Source organism: Panthera tigris, chromosome B3 (assembly GCF_018350195.1).
Source record: "Panthera tigris isolate Pti1 chromosome B3, P.tigris_Pti1_mat1.1, whole genome shotgun sequence".
Lineage (NCBI taxonomy): Eukaryota > Metazoa > Chordata > Mammalia > Carnivora > Felidae > Panthera > Panthera tigris.
Window position 1 is genome coordinate 143,670,433 of NC_056665.1, and position 19,151 is coordinate 143,689,583.

At 44.0% G+C, this 19,151-nt stretch overlaps 1 protein-coding gene across 23 annotated transcripts in view; it reads left to right on the forward strand.

The window, feature by feature from the left end:
- Positions 1–19,151, forward strand: part of RCOR1 (REST corepressor 1) — a 130,409-nt gene that overhangs the window by 91,451 nt on the left and 19,807 nt on the right. For all 23 annotated transcript variants that reach the window (XR_006219116.1, XR_006219126.1, XR_006219119.1 and 20 more), the window contains 4 exons: positions 9,976–10,028; positions 13,032–13,193; positions 13,900–14,018; positions 17,081–17,159. Coding sequence is in view for 12 of the 23 variants with exons in the window: in XM_042990619.1 (XP_042846553.1) it covers positions 9,976–10,028; positions 13,032–13,193; positions 13,900–14,018; positions 17,081–17,159 (413 nt within the window). In the remaining 11 variants the exon portion in view is untranslated. The remainder of the gene's footprint in view (positions 1–9,975; positions 10,029–13,031; positions 13,194–13,899; positions 14,019–17,080; positions 17,160–19,151) is intronic.

Below are 19,151 nucleotides of genomic sequence, written 5' to 3' on the forward strand. Positions count from 1 at the left end.
ATCATATGCGTGTGTCTTATCATCATCCTTTTCTTCTAGACTTCGAGAATTTCCTCTTGTCACGTTATAATTTATTTGTTCTTTCTGTTCACGATGGACATTTGCTTCCAGTTCTTTATTGTTACAACTACTACTGCTGGGAACTTTCTTTGACTTAGTTCTTGATATCCATTCGAAATGTCGATCCTCAGCCGTGAGGTCAGTGCCAGAGTATTTTCCAAAGTGGTCAAACTGGTTCATGCTGCTACCAATAAAGTGCAAACTTTATCTGCTTCATGTCCTTGCCAGTAATTGCTTTCGTGGGACCTCTGCATTTCAGACCGTCCAGCGAGTTCAGCACCGCTCTCATACCAAGGGATTTTGCTATTTTTGTTAAGTGTGATAGTGGTATTGTGGTTCTATAAAAAACATGTCCACATTTTTAAAAAGTTGTGTATCGGGGCGCATATCTGGCTCAGCTGCAAGAGCATGCGACTTGATCTCTCAGGGTCGTGAGTTCAAGCCCCATGTTGGGTGCAGAGGTTACTTGTATAAAACATTAAAAAGATGCATATTATATATATGTGGGGATGAGATAACTGGGATTTACTTAAATTCTTGAGCACAATGTAAAGCACATTTTGGGATCAACTGGCCAGATTGGAATACAGACACAGGTTATTGTTTAAATGTTGAATTTACTGTTCTGTGGTTATGTAAGAGAATAATACACCTACTCTTTGAAGATACAGGCCAAGGATTTAAGAGTACGGAGGCATAATTATGACACTCTCCAGTGGTTCAGAAAAGAAATTACATATATACATACAAGTTTGTTTTTATCATTAAAAATAGCCTGTAATTCCTATACCCATCACGTGGGTATAACAAGTATTAAAATTTTGCTTTCGTGTCCTTTTTTTATGCTTCTGTGCACTCTGGTTTTAAGCACAAATAGGTCATATTGTAAATAATAGTTTTTCAACTTTAATTTTCCGATAATTAAACATTAGACTGAGTTTTGATCCCTGAATAATATCCCATCATATAGCTCAATTTATTTCACCATGTCTTCATTCTTGAATTGTTTCTATTTTTTCAATTTTCCCCTACTATAAATAACAAATGAGTAAGCAGGAATTTATAATGTCCTTTTCCAGTAGAAAAGAAAGCCTTCCTTGATTCTGCAGATCAGGTTTCCCAGTTAAGTGTGTTCAGAGTTGTTTTTCTCTGACGCCTAGGACAATTGGAGTTAATTATTTGTGTCATTATTTCTCAGCCCTCCAGACTGAGCTCTCTGAAGGCCGACTGTTTTAATCTTAACTGTACAAGCAGCACTGGGCACACAGTCGGCCTGAAAGATGCATTGAATCAGTGGAGAAGGGTTAAATGTAAAATAGAATAATTAAATATAAAATACCACCTTTCTGCCACCTGCTTTGAAAACTCCAGTTTCTTTAACTGGATGAAAGTTCCCCCACCCCTACCCTCACCACCCAAGATTCAGGCATTGGAAGTGGTAGGACTTACAGCTTTGGCGGAAAAACCTGCCCACTCCCAACAAACATGCCATTCTCCCCCGCCCCCCATTCTCACTACAGCACCGTGCAGTTTAGCCTCCATTTTCAGGGCTCGGGAAACCCGGGTCCACAGAGGGGAAGCGACCTTGCATCAGGTCGTGCTCCTGTGCACTTCCTAGAACCCAGCCTCCCTCCGTGTTTCCCTTGGCCTGTTCATCTCACTTAGAGATCCCTCTTTTGTGTGCCCTTGTACACAATGGGTTGTACTGAGGGAGGGACCATTGTAAGTACAGGGCGGCGGAGGCAGGGTTAAACATGGGCCCCTATAACTCAAGGCTTGTAGACAAGCTGTAAGGAGCCACTAGGATTTGCGGGCTCGTAAGCCCTTCTTCCTACCACCTCCGCCTTTCCCTGCCCATAACTCCTCTGCAGGAGGTGGGCCTGAAATCAGTAATTTAGAAGAGAATCACTTTGTATAGTCACTGAAAGGAAATATTTTTGCATGATTGAAATTCACAACTCACAAATTCGCAAACCTCCTTTTATATAGTAACAATATAAAGAAGCACATTTCTTCCTATGTCTGTGGTCCTGATATTGTCTGATCTTTTTAATACCCAAACTTAAAGATTTTGTGCTTGTTGAAGTGCTTTTTATCACATTAAAATGAAGAATGTTCCCACACTCATGTTCTTTACCTCAATATGAGGCTCTAATTCACCAATTCTCAAAGTCATCTGGGGGCATTGTAAAAGCAAACCAGAACATCTAGAGTATAGTCGGTTCTTTCCTTGATCAGGTGTGCTCACTTCTCAGAATTCACCGAGCTGTGCCCTTACACGTGTGCCTTTTCTGTACGCCCGTCATGCTTCCTAAAACCGATGTATACATCCACACACATACGTATACACACATAAACACACATAGGTGCAAACACATGTATGTGTACAAAAGAGGGTGGAGCGCAAGAGTTAGTACTTCAGAGAAGTTTCTTGGCTGGTTCTCCTGGGTCGGGGCTAGGAACCACTGGCCTGGCGGACATACAGCTCTAATGGGGCCGGAGGACTGGGTTTCTCTCCGTAAACTGCTTCTGTGGCTCTGGAGTGCAGGCTGCCTCGAATGGAAACTCACAGGTGCTTATGAAGGAATTCATTTCAGTAAGATTTTGCTTTTGTGTATTTTGGCTCCTCTGCTGCCTTGTGAAGGGTTAGAACCGGACGTCATCTCTTATACTTTTGTCCGACAGATGAGGAAATGGGTTTAGCTTGTAAGCTCCTAACGGAAAGCAAGGACAGAGGGCTCCACTGTTGCCAGCTACGAGCTTGTGAGTGAATCCGTAGTGTCTCTTTGCCCCCTCTTCTGTCCGGGAATGTTGCCTTTCGTTAAGACAGAGGCAGACCTCGTCTTGGGCATTGTTCCTTCTGCTCATACTGTACAAAGGGAAACACCTAAGAGAGCAAGTGAAGTTATTTTGAGTGCACAGGTGCCTGCTTAGGGACATGGTCGTCAGGCAGGTTGACTTGATGGGAGAGATGCATGAGAATAGTGGGTCGCTGGACTGATTTATTCTTCACCGTGGGCTTTGGGCATTTTTAAGGGAAAGGTGGTTATTGTTGTAATTACAGCCAGACGTCATTCTAGTGACGATCCATTTTGAAAACACAAGAGATCCTATCTGTGTGGTTCTGGAAGGCACACAAGTGTATGAGAACTGGAGTAAAGGTGGAGGCATGTACTTCCCTTTTCCTATTGCAAGATTTTGTTTGTTTTGTTTTGTTTAGAGAGAGTGAGCACATGCTCCAGGAGGGGAGAAGGGCCAAGGAAGAGAGGGAGAACCCTTAAGCAGGCTCCGTGCTCAGCATGAGGTCTGACACGGAGCTTGATCCGGTGACCCTGGGGTCACGACCTGAGCCGAAATCCAGAGTTGGACGCTCACCCGACTGAGCCACCCAGGTGGCTCTTATTGGCTAAGTAATTTTTTTTTTTTCAACGTTTTTCATTTATTTTTGGGACAGAGAGAGACAGAGCATGAACGGGGGAGGGGCAGAGAGAGAGGGAGACACAGAATCGGAAACAGGCTCCAGGCTCCGAGCCATCAGCCCAGAGCCCGACGCGAGGCTCGAACTCACGGACCGTGAGATCGTGACCTGGCTGAAGTCGGACGCTTAACCGACTGCGCCACCCAGGCGCCCCATGCTAAGTAATTTTTTTAATGCAGCACACAAAATGTTAAATTTAACATGAAAAAAAGCTTTTTTTAATTACTCATAAAATGTTTGCCCTGGAGCCACTTTTAAGATCGTAATAGTCAATCCACTCTTCTGCTGATGAGGAAAAAAGGAGTAGAATTTATTTGCAGTCATACAAAGTTGATACTGGTTGGAGGGGGAATATAGAGGTAGAGATTAGGTAGGAATAGGTGCCAGAAACTGAATTTAAGTAAGTGTGGTTTGGTGGGGTATTTATATATATATTTATATGTTGTTATGATGATGATGATGATGATTATATATATATTAATGTTTACTTTTGAGAGAGAACGAGTGGGGGAGGAGCAGACAGAAAGGGACAGAGGCTCTGAAGTGGGCTCTACGCTGACAGTAGAGAGCCCCACGTGGGGCTCTCACTCATGAACTGTGAGATCATGACTGGAACAAAGTTGGATGCTCTACCAGCCGAGCCACCCAGGCGCCCCAGTGTTTATACTCTCCTTTCCACTTGATCGGATGGTCTGTGAGACTGAGTTGGATTTTGTAGTATTTACTAGAGTGTTGGGGGATGGAGCTTCTTCTGTAAAGTGGGATTTTAACAAAAGTGCATTTTACTACTGTGTGCACCCACCCTCACCCCCGCCATGCCCCGGGGGATCATTGGGATGTTAACTGTAGTAATCTCTGTGCCCACCAGGTGGCATAATTGCTTTACTTAAATGATTGAAGCTCTTTTTGATTCTCTGTTAGTGATAACTCATTTCTTATTTTAATAAAAGGAGATGCCACGATACGAAAAAAATTTTGGCCTGCTCAGTTTGAGTTATGCGAGAGAAACTGGTGCCACGTTTCCTTTGTAGTACGAATGCTGCTGCAAATGTTACGATGATAACATTTTTTTCGAACTGTATTTAAGGTTATAGCTTTGTCCTCGACCCACCTTATGGTGTCAGCCTCTCGCTCCAAATAGCATATGCAAGATCACAAGGTGTCCTGAGTCTGCAGTGTCCAGAGGAGGGAGGAGTGGGTGAGCTCAGGTGACCGTGGCAACTTTCATCTGCATTCTTCCCTTTTTTGCAGCCGAGTTCGAGACTCCCGCTAATGGTACTAAGGACATTTAGTTCGTCGGCTTGAAACCTGAATATAGAAAACAAGTGAGGCCTCCGACAAGGCAGCCATTTGCCCGTTACCCTCACTTTCCATCACTTCCTTCAACCACGGTTTGATTTTCTTAACTCCATTCAAGCGACATGGACTAGGTTGGCTTGCCTGGCTCAGTTCTCTGTACCGTGGAGTGCCCTTCTCTCTCTGTGTCCTTTACTCAGGAGATGGGATAGCCTATAGAGGTTTAACATCACAGGTGCTGTGGTCACACACTCTGTGTGTATGTACGTCTTGCTTCTGCTGTTTACCAGCCGTGTGACCTTGGCCAAATGACTTCTCTGAGCTTCAGTTTCTTTCTTTAGGAATGGGACTGATAATGGAATTATTGGAGAGGATTAAAAAGAATCCTTTAGGGGGGGCGTCCGACTTCGGCTCAGGTCATGATCTCGCGGTCCGTGAGCTCGAGCCCCGCGTTGGGCTCTGTGCTGACATCTCGGAGCCTGGAGCCTGGAGCCTACCTCGGATTCTGTGTCTCCCTCTCTCTCTGGCCCTCCCCCCACTCGCGCTCTGTCTCTTCTCTGTGTCAAAAATAAATAAACATTAAAAAAAAAATTAAAAAGAATCCCTTGAAGAATTTTAGAACAGTGGCTGGCACATAGTAAAGTCTCAAATATTAGCTACTGTTACTAATCAGTATAGCTATTGAATCTTTAGGAAGCTTGTCTTGATTTAACATCATTATCATCATTATTTACTGATTATCTTGGATCCCATGCTAGTCTACATCTGTACTGTTATTTATGTATTTCTGTTCTGTTACTTGTGTTGTTTCAAGCTACCTCAGGAAATCAGTTCATTTTTCTTCTGTATTTTGGCCTGCTTTTCTGTACACAGTAAGGGTAGTTCAAGAAATGCTTGAGTAGGCTTTAGGAATTTTGTAAATTTTCTTGATGAATCTCACACACATTCTACCTTTAAGTGATGTTACCCCAGAACATAACTCGTTTACCTGTACTTTCTGTAATGCTAAATTCTTGTCAGAGAAGCCAATGGTTTGTACAGTCTGTGCACTTTTTTAAAAATTTTTTCTAATGTTTATTTATTTTTGAGAGAGAGAGAGAGAGACAGTGTAAGCAGGGAGGGGCAGAGAGAGAGGAAGACACAGAATCTGAAGCAGAATCCAGGCTCCGAGCTGTCAGCACAGAGCCCGACGTGGGGCTCGAACCCACGAACCGTGAGATCATGACCTGAGCTGAAGTCGGATGCTTAACCGACTGAGCCACCCAGGTGCCCCCCCGTCTGTGCACTTGTTAAAGAATCGAAGTGATACGTATCTTTATCCATCATAATTTAAGATTAGACATTTCTCCTTGGTTGTTTCCATAGGAATATTCAAGTTTTTAAAATATCGCACTTACACAACGATAGAATGGTTTTTAAAGGAGAGTACGCCAAGCAACCGATCTTTCTGCTTAGAATGTCCAGTCAGCTTCTTCTTGCACCCAGATGACTGCCTGGTTCTGTCCCCCGTGCGGTAGGGAAGGCTGGTGGGTGCGAATGACCGGGTCCTTGCCAACATCCTGGCATTTCCTTAAGCCACATGGACTTTGGGCATCGTCCTAATCACAGCATACTTAATGACCCTCGCCTGCCTGCAGTGGCTCCTCACCCCCGGATTGGGACAGACTCTGGTTAACCTTTAATTTACTAGAGATGAAATCAAGATTACTGTTGCCAGAGATGAGAAAGTACTGGAAAAGTCCCCGGGAACCCCGTGTTCGTTGTTTTAGAGCTTTTTGCCTCCCTTCCTGATTCATCCTTCATCCACCACCTAACGTATCCGGTCATCCTTTGTTTTCATGAAGGCATTTGGGAGTGGATTTTATCGTCTTAGGTTGAAAGCTTATTTTTGCTTTTAAGGAAAGCATGTGGGAGGTTTTGAAAATGCACACTTTACATTTTCATCGTGCCCTACCAGCAGCTACTGGCATGTTCTGGAAAGGAGCAGGGTAGGTGGTAGAGAAGATATTGGGGACTCTAGAAACTGGTGGGTAGCCCTTGTCCCCCTGACTGTGAAAGGGAGCAAGAGCTGAGGACCCTGTGCGTACAGTAGGGAGGCAGTGAGAGACAAGGCCGTCGGCAGCATCCGTTGTGCGCGCACACGGCCCTGTTCTGGATTAAGTCCAGTCTTCAGCATTCTGGGAGGACTTCCTGCTCTGCTGTGGTTTTCAGTTCGGTGCTGACGCAGCTTTCCTGGTGAGAGCTACTTCCTGGGAAGGTCAGGAAAGTGGCTAGAGGTACCGCGGTCGAAACCGTAGCGCTCACCGTGCGTCAGGCACCACTGCCTGTGAACTCCTTTTGTCCAGAGACAGCCGAGACTGGACCTGCGTCTCTCGCACCACACACCTGACCTGTGCTGCCTTTTCACTTGCTGGGAAAGAACCTTTCTCTCCTGTGACATCATTCACATGACAGCACCCCCAGCATTCTTTTGGCAAATTGTTCATCCAGTCTTTGTTGGACTTCGGGGACATGAAAAGAGTGAACGGTTGTATTTTTGCTGGTGGGTATCAGATGGTAATTCTTTTGCAAGTTGCAAGGCTCCCCATCTGTTGACTCGTTTTGTCACGCCTTCACCTCACCTAGTAGAGATACCAAGTGACTTCCCCTAAGTGGCTCTGATTAAGTCCTTTCTTCCTTTGTTTTAGATTTGAGTCCTCAGAGGAGTCTACAAGGAAATCTAAAAGAGGTGTGATCTTAAAGGTTACTTATTAACAACGCTTTACTGTTTGCAGCACAGAAAATGTTCTGTGCAGACTTGCCTGCAACGCTCAGAATCCACTGGTCAATTTTACTGTTCCTGCCACCAGCTAATTTTTCTGTTAAAAAACAAAGCAGATGAAAATACAGTAGTATCCAAAGAATGCTTTGTTTTCCTTGTAATTTTTGAGCTAAATCCCGCCGGAGACCTGGGGAGACAGGTTTACTGGCCCTGTTACTGACGGAGCAGAAAAGACTGGAGCAGATAGCATCTGCCCCCGAGAACGGTGGGCAGGGCAGGCTACTGGGACAGCGCACAGCCCCGCGGGCCTGCCCCCTGCCCTGCCCAGACACCTGGTGCTCGGATTTGCTCGCAGATCACATGCCTGGGCGGTGGCTGTGCACGCACCACGCGTCCCTCATCCAGCGAAGGTAATGATAGCGTCTGGACGTTTGTACGCTTTCGGAGTTGAGCTTGTAGAGTGCGAGTTTCGGGTTCGTTTGCCGGATGTCTATGAAAAGGAACCACCCTTCCAGGAGACTCTCTCTGGGGTTGACCCTCAGTTCACTGCAGATTGTTTTTCCCTCTTCCCCGTACACAGCCTTGGCTTGAACACATCTCATTACTTAGTTTTATCACCCGACCTGCAGTCTTTCCGCCGGGGTCCCGTGTGAGCCGTGCAGCCTCACCGTGCGTCAGCATTGTTTTAAAGAATCTTAGGGCATTTTCGTCTTACTTGGCATAATCCACCCTATTGTGACATAATAAGCAAGGGAAACACTTTGGAATAATTCCTCCCCATTTTTCAGACCACCGGTTCCAACTTTTGTGACAAACCGAGGTCATTTAGTTTGTCATTCGCCGACTCGCGGGTAAATAGGAATCTCACTACGGTTGACCCTTGAACGCCTTGGGGCGCCCAACACCCTGTGAGGAAAAAAAAAATCCACGTACAAGTTTTGACTCCCCAGAAACTTAACTGCTGTTAGCCTGCTGTTGACCAAGAAGCCTTGCTGATGACATAAGTAGCCAACACACATTGTTGTGTGTGTTATATGTGACACGTACTGCATTCTTCCAGTGAAGGAAGCCAGAGAAAAGCCAGTGTTATTGAGAAAATACTGCAGAAGATTCTCATAAAAGTGGACCCGCGTAGTTCACACCCAAGTTCAAGGGTCCGCTATATATACTCTGAGTGAAATCACTGTCTGTTTGTATGGACTTGCAATATTTAAAAAGGAAATGGAAAACTAGTCTCGGTGTTGAAACTGATACTGAGTGGCACTATGTGTAGTCACTGAACGACATCGACTTTTTCTTCCGTCAGTGGAAAAGCTTTTCCTCTAGTGTTAGAATACCTGTTCATAAAAGAGTTTGAATTCCTTTTCAGAATGATTTCTTTTTTGTCAGTTGGCCACCAGTTGTGCCACAATCAGGTAAGATGGTTGTGGTGTCATTGACTAGCATTCTGAGCCTGGGAGGCTCTGACTTTGATCAGGCTTCTGTTAACTCGCTGCGTTACAGTGGGCAAGTGAACCAACCGCTCCAGCCTGTTTCCTCAGCTCTGAAGTGTGGTCATTGCACCTGGAGAGAGAGACTGGGGGGGGGGGGGGGGGGGATGGCCTGGGGACAGAATTCTGTTTGTTTCAGACAGTTCTGTGCTATTTGATTTTTTTTTTTTTTTTTTTTGGAGCTTGTGTTATTTTTGTACTTTACCAAAAACAAAACAAAGCAAAAAACTTATATAGGAATGTAACGAAGTGTTATTGATTAGTAGTCTCTCTCTTTTTTTTTTCCTGGAAGGAAGGCTAGAAAATGTAGAGAGGAAATAACTTTGGGGACGGCAACTTCCCCTGGATATCGAGTCAGTCAGTTTTCCTTGGTGTTACCTTAGTGCTTGAAAAACTGGCACTTGTCACCTTGTGTTGGAGTTTGAGAGCAGATACCAGGCACTGGTTCATGTAATTCATCTCTTAGATTTTTTAGTATAGAGATAAGTTGTTTGTTTTTCAAACTCAGCGGAGACTAAAAACAAACCCCAATTTAATATTTTTTATTTCTTTTGGTTATCTTTCAGGGTACCAATGTGATATCTGTTTATCATAGAAAATTTAAGTAGAACCAAGTTTAAAAAGAAGAATCATGATCTCTCCCATCCACAGATGGGATATGTTAAGTACCGTTAATATTAGAGTATATTTTTAGCTATTCCTTTGTGGGATTTCTATGTGTAAGATCCATGATGGGATCATATTATATATGATTCTGTTTGGTTACTGTCTGTTCTTTATTTTTTTCTTGCACATGGCAGGCCTGAAATATATATATATAATTCTAGTGCTCATGTACTGTGGTTTCCTGTCCCTCAGTGTGTTTACTGGCCTCTTGTCTTGTTTTTCAGTAGATGAATACATTGCCATTGCTAAAGAGAAGCATGGGTACAACATGGAACAGGTAATGTCATGGTTTTCTTTTGTTGTTAAAATGGGTTTTTAATTGGGAATGCGAGCTAAGCTGGTGTAGCCACTCTGGAAAACAGTATGGAGGTTCCTCAAAAGACTAAAAATAGAACTACCCTAAGACCCAGCAATTGCACTACTCGACATTTATCCATGGGATACAGGTGTGCTGTTTCGAAGGGGCACATGCACCCCCATGTTTATAGCAGCCCTATCGACAATAGCCAAAGTATAGAAAGAGCCAAAATGTTCACCAGCAGATGAATGGATAAAGAAGATGTGGGGTGTGTGTGTGTGTGTGTGTGTGTGTGTGTGTGTGTGTGTTAGTATTACTCAGCAATCAAAAAGAGTGAAATCTTGCCGTTTGCAACTACGTGGATGGAACTAGAAGGTATTATGCTAAGCGAAATTAGAGAAAGATAAATATACGACTTCACTCGTATGAGGACTTCAAGAGACAAAACAGATGAACAGAAGGGATGGGAAACAAAAATAATATAAAACCGGGGTGGGGGGGGAGGTTGACAAAGCAAAAGAGACTCCTAAATATGGAGAACAGACAGGGTTGCTGGAGGGGTTGTGGGAGGGGGGATGGGCTAAGTGGGTAAGGGGCACTAAGGAATCTACTCCTGAAATCCTTGTTGCACTAGATGCTAACGAACTTGGATGTAAATTAAAAAAATAAAATTAAAAAAAATTAATAAAAAGTAAATGTTTTTTTTAAATGGCTTTTATAGCCGACCTGTTAAATTGTGTTCTGTGTGTTAGGTAGCCATGCCATTTTTTGGTGGTCACTAGCAAATTAAACAAGGCCCTGGTCCCCTTTTTATTGCTTGACATGAGTATTAGAGGGCCCTTTGATTTGAAAGGCACCTGTTTTTCTGCAGGTTGGTAGTATTTAGGGCTTAATACTTCCCTGTTTGAATATGTGGTTTGTCATTTGTGTGATGGGTTTTATCCTGACTCTGAGCGACATGTCTCACTCAGACCCACAGTGTTTTCTTTTCATATTAACTGTTTTGAATCAGTTCCAAGTTGTAATATTTGACTAAGGCTTTCTTTTAAAAATTGTTTGGAAGCTATTAGAAATCTACGAGATTAATTTTTCCCCAAAAGTATGATGATAATCTTTTTTTTTTTTTTAACGTTTATTCATTTTTGAGAGAGAGCACAGGCAGGGGAGGGGCAGAGAGAGAGGGAGACGCAGAATCCGAAGCAGCCTCCAGGCTCCGAGCTGTCAGCACAGAGCCCGACATGGGGCTCGAACCCACAAACTGCAAGATCATGACCTGAGCCAAAGTCGGACGCTCAACTGACTGAGCCACCCAGGCGCCCCTTGATGATAACCTTATTTCAGCTTATTTCTAACTCCTATTTTAAAAATCAGCATATTGGGGCGCCTGGGTGGCGCAGTCGGTTAAGCGTCCGACTTCAGCCAGGTCACGATCTCGCGGTCCGTGAGTTCGAGCCCCGCGTCAGGCTCTGGGCTGATGGCTCGGAGCCTGGAGCCTGCTTCCGATTCTGTGTCTCCCTCTCTCTCTGCCCCTCCCCCGTTCATGCTCTGTCTCTCTCTGTCCCAAAAATAAATAAAAAACGTTGAAAAAAAAAAAATCAGCATATTAATTTGGATTAGTGCTTTCCTTGGCATTGATCTAGATTTTACAGCCTGTAAGTTGCAGGCTTTTATCCTCATGATTGAGGGCACCACTGAGTTACGTTATATAGAATTAAACTCTTTGTTTTAGCCTTGGCCACACTTTTAATTATTTTAGCTTGGTAGAATTTGTTAGAAAAGCTGGTTATAGTAGGATAGTACCAGAATCTTTAAAAGCAAGAGGTATATCCCTTTTCTTTTTCTAAACCCTACTCGTGAATTTCACAAAGTTGCTCAGAACATCACCAACTTTTTAAGATTTTATTATTATTTATTTATTTTTAAAGTTTATTTATTTTGAGAGAGAGCACGAGCACAAGCAGGGGAGGGGCAGAGAGAGAATGAGAGAAAATCCCAAGCAGGCTGTGCACCACCAGTGCAGAAATCAGAGTCAGATGCTTAACCGATTGAGCCACCGAGGAGCCCCTGAAGATTTTAAGTAATGTCTACATTCATCATGGGGCTCGAACTCACGACCTCAAGATCCAAGAGTCACATACTCCACCAACTGAGCCAGTCTGACATCACCAGTTTTTAATTCTATTTAGAAAGTGTAAAAGTCATTAGGTGATTGCTAAATATACCTAGATGAATTTTTAAGGATTCTGGTCTTCAAAATTCTGATTGGTCTCACTTGGGAGTTACCAGGAAAAAAATTGCTGAATTATCTCTCATTTCCAACTTGTCACCCATTTGAATATTTTCTCCCTTCTGGGTTACCAAAAAACAACAACAACAAAACACAAAAAAACCCCTCTTTATATTTGAGTCTTTTCAGGAAAAGAGTAACAAAACAATTAAGTGCATTTATAAATTACTTTGTCGTTTCGTATACAGAGGCATTCAAGTGTGGCTTTTAAGAGCACAGATTCCAAAGGCGCCTGGGTGGCTCAGTCGGTGAAGCAGCCGACTCTTGGTGTTGGCTCAGGTCATGATCTCGTGGTTCGTGGGTTCGAGCCCCACATCGGGCTCTGCGCCGACAGTGCGGGGCCCACTTGGAATTCTCTCTCTCTCCCCCTCTCTCTCTTTCTGCCCCTTCCCCACTTGTACGCATGCTCGCTCTCAAAAATAAATAAATAAAGAGCACAAATTCTAGGGCCACACTGCTTCTGCCACCTACCAGCCCTGGACCGTTGGCAAGGACTTAATTCTCAGGGCCACCGTGTTCTCATCTGAGAAGTGAGCGCAGTGGAGCGTGTCTCGCGGGAGTGCGCACGCATCAGCCGCGTAGCAGTGTTTGCCAGGCTGCAGGGGTGTGCGTGCTCTTCTTTTGCCAACCTGATTTCCATTTTAATGTTTCACTCACGTCTTTGGTCTAAAATTTCACTGATACTATTTTTCTAGGCTCTTGGGATGCTCTTTTGGCATAAGCATAATATTGAAAAGTCATTGGCTGATTTGCCCAACTTTACCCCCTTCCCAGATGAGTGGACTGTGGAAGATAAAGTCTTGTTTGAGCAAGCCTTTAGTTTTCATGGGAAAACTTTTCATAGAATCCAACAAATGGTAAGTAGATGAAACCACTGATTTTTCTTTTTTTCCCAGCCTCTCTCCCCTGCAGCATACCTGAAAGATGGGGATGTCATCCGCAAGCCGAGATAGTCCCGTGTTGAACAGAGTAGCTCATGCTTGCCGTGGAGTAGATGAGAGGCTTCAAGTTACAGGAGCAAAGCATCTCCTGGCACTTCCCAGCTTGAGAGCAGCTGTAACTCGAGCCCCCCGCCACCCCATCCCCATCTCTCTTGTTGGGACTCCCCACATTAATGCGATAGAAAGCGTCTTTGATGGTTGTTTGATGAGGTGTGGCGCCTCGTGGAACCCTATCTGCCTGGGGAAGGTTGGCTTATCTCTTATATTCTAGAAGGCTGTTTGGTGGACTCCTACCAGGAAAGCTTTTATTGATGGTTGCACGAGTGCTAAAGTGAATTTTTAAAAAATAACCTAGGAGTTAGGCTAGACACTTTAGGTGTATGAAAACTTGGGTTCGTCTCAGCCTGCCTTTGGCGATCCTTCCTGGGCTGAGTTTCACTTACAGTCACACTGCAGTAGTTTGGAAATGTACCGATGAGAGTTCTTGAATCTTCTTCTCAGAGAAAAGGGTTGTGCCTTAAAACATTTCTGTGTGTGTGACCGTCCTTATTAACCGTATCTAAGCACGCTTGATTTGTAACGATCAGCTCTAAATCAAAACCAACTCAGTTTTTATGTTTAGCTTCCTGATAAATCTATAGCAAGTCTGGTGAAATTTTACTACTCCTGGAAGAAGACAAGGACTAAGACCAGTGTGATGGACCGCCACGCTCGGAAACAGAAGCGGGAGCGGGAGGAGAGGTCAGTTCCTGCCTGGAGGTGGTGTCTCCCCGCGTGGGGGATCTCTCGGGTCACTAGAATTTCTAAGAGGCGGTCGGTGCCCAAAGGAAAGGGAGAGGGATGGAGTTCCCCAAATGCCTTCCTGGTGGAGCCAGATGTACACAAATATTCTTCAGTAACGTTTGTGAGCTGTATCATTAACGCACGAGCCCACCGTTCTTTGGGTATTCGTTTCTTACCGCTCTCTTCTTCCTGCATTCAGTAAACTTCCACCTTATTTCTTTATTTTTTTAATTTTTTTTTAAGACCTTTATTTCCGAGAGACAGAGACAGAGCGTGAACGGGGGGAGGGTCAGAGAGAGAGGGAGACACAGAATCCGAAGCAGGCTCTAGGCTGCGAGCTGTCAGCACAGAGCCCGACGCGGGGCTCGAACCCACGAACTGTGAGATCATGACCTGAGCTGAAGTCGGCCGCTTAACCGACTGAGCCACCCAGGCGCCCCAAGAAACTTCCAGTTTAAATGAACAAACTTTTCCACATACTCTTTCATACCGCTGAAGGGTGTCTCCTTTTAATAAGAAGGAAATCTATTATTGCCTAGGTAGAATTTTTTTGGGTATACTTACACAAGATTTGTTTGCCACATTTTATGTCTGGTGTGTTAAAAGATGACAGTACAGTTTAGATTTTCCTCATCCCTTTCTTGACCATCTATTTTGTGTGTGCGAGGGAGGGAAACATCTGTGATTCTTCTTCCTAAGGACACCAGCTATAGGGATAGCTTGGTGAGTAGGATACACCCAAGCCAACACTTCCACCAGATGGCGCAGAGCAGGGGGCGGCCCTGTGCTCCCGCGCAGAGGCAGGTTGGAGTCTCACTCCAGAGGTGGTGTGAACTCCCGTGCGGGGTCAGTGCCACATGCCTCTTCCCCGAGCCTCCGCCTCCTCAACTCTAAAATGAAGCTGCTCACAGTCTAGAAGGCAGCAGGTGGACATAGTGGTTTTTGTGTTAGGTTGGTGGCTTTTTGAAATTTGTTTTCCACGTTTTCTGTAATGCTGTTTTTTAATTTTTTAAAATTTATTTATTTATCGAGAGAGCGAGAGAACAAGTGGGGGAGGGACAGGGAGAGTTGGGGACAGAGGATCTGAAGCAGGCTCTGCGCTGACAGCAGAGAGCCCGACGTGGGGCTCAAACTCACAAACTGTGAGACCATGACCTGAGCCAAAGTCTGACGCTCAAATGACTGAGCCACCCAGATGCCCCTGTAATGTTATTTTTAAATTTTTTTTAATGTTTATTTATTTTTGAGAGAGACAGAGACAGAGACAGGTCGTGAGCGGGGGAGGGGCAGAGAGAGGGGGAGACACATAATCCGAAGCAGGTTCCAGGCTCCGAGCTGTCAGCACAGAGCCTGACGCGGGGCTCGAACTCACAGACCGCGAGATCACGATCTGAGCCAAAGTCGGACACTCAACCGACTGAACCACCCAGGCGCCCCTGTAATGTTATTTTTTTAAACTAATAATATAAATGAAGTGAAGGGAGAGAGACTATCTGATCTCCATGGCCCCATCTCAGGAGGGTATTTTATGATTTTAAATAAGATATCGTGGGAACAAAGTGGTAGTATGACTTCTGGAGAATTCACATCCGTGGGCCCAGCTGTAAAGTGGGGGCAATGGTGGGAACGTCTGCTGAGCACTCTCCAGCTGTGAGAGTCTGTAAAAGTGTTGACCTTGATACGTCTGGATGCTGTGTGGTCTGCAGCATATATACTAGTGGGTCTGTTTTTGGTTTAGTGCTCTCAGTAATCAAAGAAAAGTGGCAAATGCTAATGAATTTGTTTTTATGTTCCAATAACTTTTGATTAAAAATATTTATTTCCATTATACGTTAGGACTCATTTACTTTTTATAAACAAAGTCTTGTACTACAGACAGCTGTACTCTGCTAACCCTGAAATTAGAGTTAAATAAAAGAATAGGTTGGGGTTTGTTGTCCCCCGAGTATGAAACGGTAAGAGCATCTACTGCCCCGCCCTCACCACAGGCTCCCGTCCCCGGTGCTTCTCTGTGCACCAACCCTGAGAGCACCTGTCCCCCGCACCGCCCCCCCCCCCACCACCACCCACACCCTCCCCCACCCCCCCAGCCCCCCTTGGGGAGCCTGAGCCCTTGAGCACCTGTGCAGACCCGGGCGCTAGCACCTGAGGGATTGGTGGAAGTGACAGCAGGGACGAGAGAGGTCCCTCAGCCCTGGCACACTCTCCTTTTGAACTCTCTCTCCTGGGCCAGAACTCAGCACAGGAAGGTAGCATGGCCATCTGGGCCGGATCCTGAGACGGTGGGACGATGAACTGGATGTAACTGGGGGGAAACTGGGGCAGGCTGTGCTCGGCTTCTGTGATCCTCAGTCTTCTGACTTTTCAAAGTAAAGGCTCTACTACGGAGCTCTTTTAAAAAAATAATAACACGTGGAAGGCTATAAAGAAAGACATTTGAAGTACCATGTCAATTGTGAATGTTCTTTTTAAAATTAACCTAATTTGAAATCTCAGTTTATCCAGAGCCAAAAGGCTCTCCCCCTTCTGGCGCTTGGATTGAGTCATGAGTGTGTACTTGGGACTTGAAGTGGAGTTTCACTTTTTGGGGATTTGTTCCCAGCGCATGGGAACTTTATTTTTCAGTAATTTCTCAGTTACATGTAATGATTGTGTCCTAGCCCACCACAAGATGATTACGGGGCAGTTACATAAATGCCTTAAATTTGATCTTTTCAGTTGAGAGTTGAGAAGAAACATTTTACAAATATGAAGCAACAGTGTTCTAGACCTGATCCAGAAGTTAAAAATCTATTTCAGTAGGTGGTTGTTGTTGTTGTTGTTGTTGTTTTAATCATTTAGAGTAAGAGAACTAGGAGTTGGTTTTAATTTATTTGAATTGTAAAAATGTTTATCTCGGCAATCTGAAAACATACTGATTTTGTATTAAATCTGTCATTAAATCAATTTATTGCTTATATTTGTATATTAAATAGAATTAGTACCAAATAGTCTTTCAGTAACTTGTTCTTGCCTTCCAGTGAGGATGAACTGGAAGAAACAAATGGAAATAACCCCATTGACATTGAGATTGATCAAAACAAGGAAAGCAAAAAGGAGGTATTTTTTTCCCTAGTATCGTTTAGGCAAATAAATTTTATTAGTACCATACGTAAAACATTCCTCTTACTTATTCTATTTAATATATTTATTGCTATGTACAAGGCATCATGATAATGACTTTTTAAACAATACTAACTTTGCTGTATAGACTTTAGAATTTTGTTTGCCAAGAAACAGGAATAAAGGAAGCCCGAAAGCAAGCGATAGCATTACTGAATAACGAGTCTGTCCTCATTGGGCAGCCGTCCTCACTGCCTTCTTTCCCAAGCCATCAGCCCAGTAGTTAACGAGTATGGGCGTGGTACTGGTGAGGAGAGGACCAGGTGAGGGCTTGGTTCCTCCTCTCAGCCTTCGGGATGTCCTCTCAATGGCCGGCGCAGGGGCCTGCACAGTGGGGTCATGAGCTGGGTCATGAGTGCACTGCAGAGGGCTGGCAGGGACTCAGGGCAAGTTTTCCCGTTACTCAGAAACAGCAGCGTAGGTCCTACAGCAGCGAGCCTCACACATGGGGAATTTTTAATCTTTCACATCTTAAAAATCGTTATGTCAGAAGATTCGAGAGGCCCATGAATTCCTACAGTTGTATGTAACTTTTTTTCTGTGTGTATTTATGACATTTCTTTATTGTGAACTTTTCACTGAGAACGATGGGTGTCTGAATGATCTCATTAAGCCTTTTGAAATGGGTTGCAGTCTTAGGTTATTTTGCCCATTCATAAAAATTGAATAAGGCCTATGTGGGATCCCTGAGGGCCCCCCGGGGAAACCCGGGGCTCCTTGGCACAGACTGGAAAGCCCCCATAACACAGCATCCCCTGCGGCAGAGCCCTTGCAGGGAGGATAGCACTACAGTCCCTGGAAGGAAGGGCCCCTTAGTCCATCGGCCCCAGTTCAGGCCGGAGTGTTGGATCCCAGCGTGGTTATGACTTTTATATGTAAGTTCGTAGAAGTGCTTTTCTGAAGAGAGTCTGTATCTGCAGCTTCAGTAAAACCTCAAAGAGTTCTCGATCTTGGAAGGTTCTGAAGTAGGAGAACAGCTGTTCTTCGGCATGGAAAGACAAAAGGGTCCAGGCACACCGAAACTTTAAAATCGCGTCAAACATACATGCTTTTTGTAGGCAAAGTAGGAGATCCAGCTAAACAAAAAGGAGAAAAAGAAAATGATGATATTGTCACCCTTAATCACTGCTAACATTTTGGTGACTCTTTCCAGATGACTCCATGAAATGTATATGCCTATATACACACTTATGACTCTATACTTGCTTTTTTAAAAACATAAAATGGGATCTCAATATATCATTTCTGAAACCTTTTAAATTTGGTCTTTCTTGAACATGTTTTTATGTCAAATACACTTTGTGTACATAGCTGTTATTAGCATGTTATTTTATCCTACACATCTTTCATAATTCAGTTAAGCAATCTTAGGGCTTTTTTATCAGTTTCCCCCCATGCTTTTTGCTGTTCTAAACAATGCTGAAATGCTGGTCTCATGATTAAATATTGGTTCACTTAATTTTTTCCACTGGAACAAATTTCTGGAAGTTGAATCGTTGGGTCAAAGTCTTCTAGTTACATTTTTAAGGCTTCATTTGGTAGGCTATGTATCACCAAACTGAAAACTGATAATTCTTTCTGGATGGCACTCCAGCTAGATTTATACGAATGCCCAAATAACAAGATCATTTTAAGGGTTAGCTAAGTTAGATTCTTTGGGAAATCAAATTGTACCTACAGTTAAGAAGCTTTGTCTTGATACATCATTATCTATTAGCTTCTTCAGGGGAACGTTTTCAATGAAAGGGGAAAGGCTTGATTTAACTTCCGTAAGTCTTACTTATGTAGCACGATTCCTGATTAAAAGAGAAAAATGACTTATATCTTAAGTTTCTTTCTGTACTAAAATGTTGTGAAAACAGGCACGTCGTCAGTAGGTGATCTCTGCTAAACAGCATAGAGCTGTTACAGACGAGATGTAGTTTATTG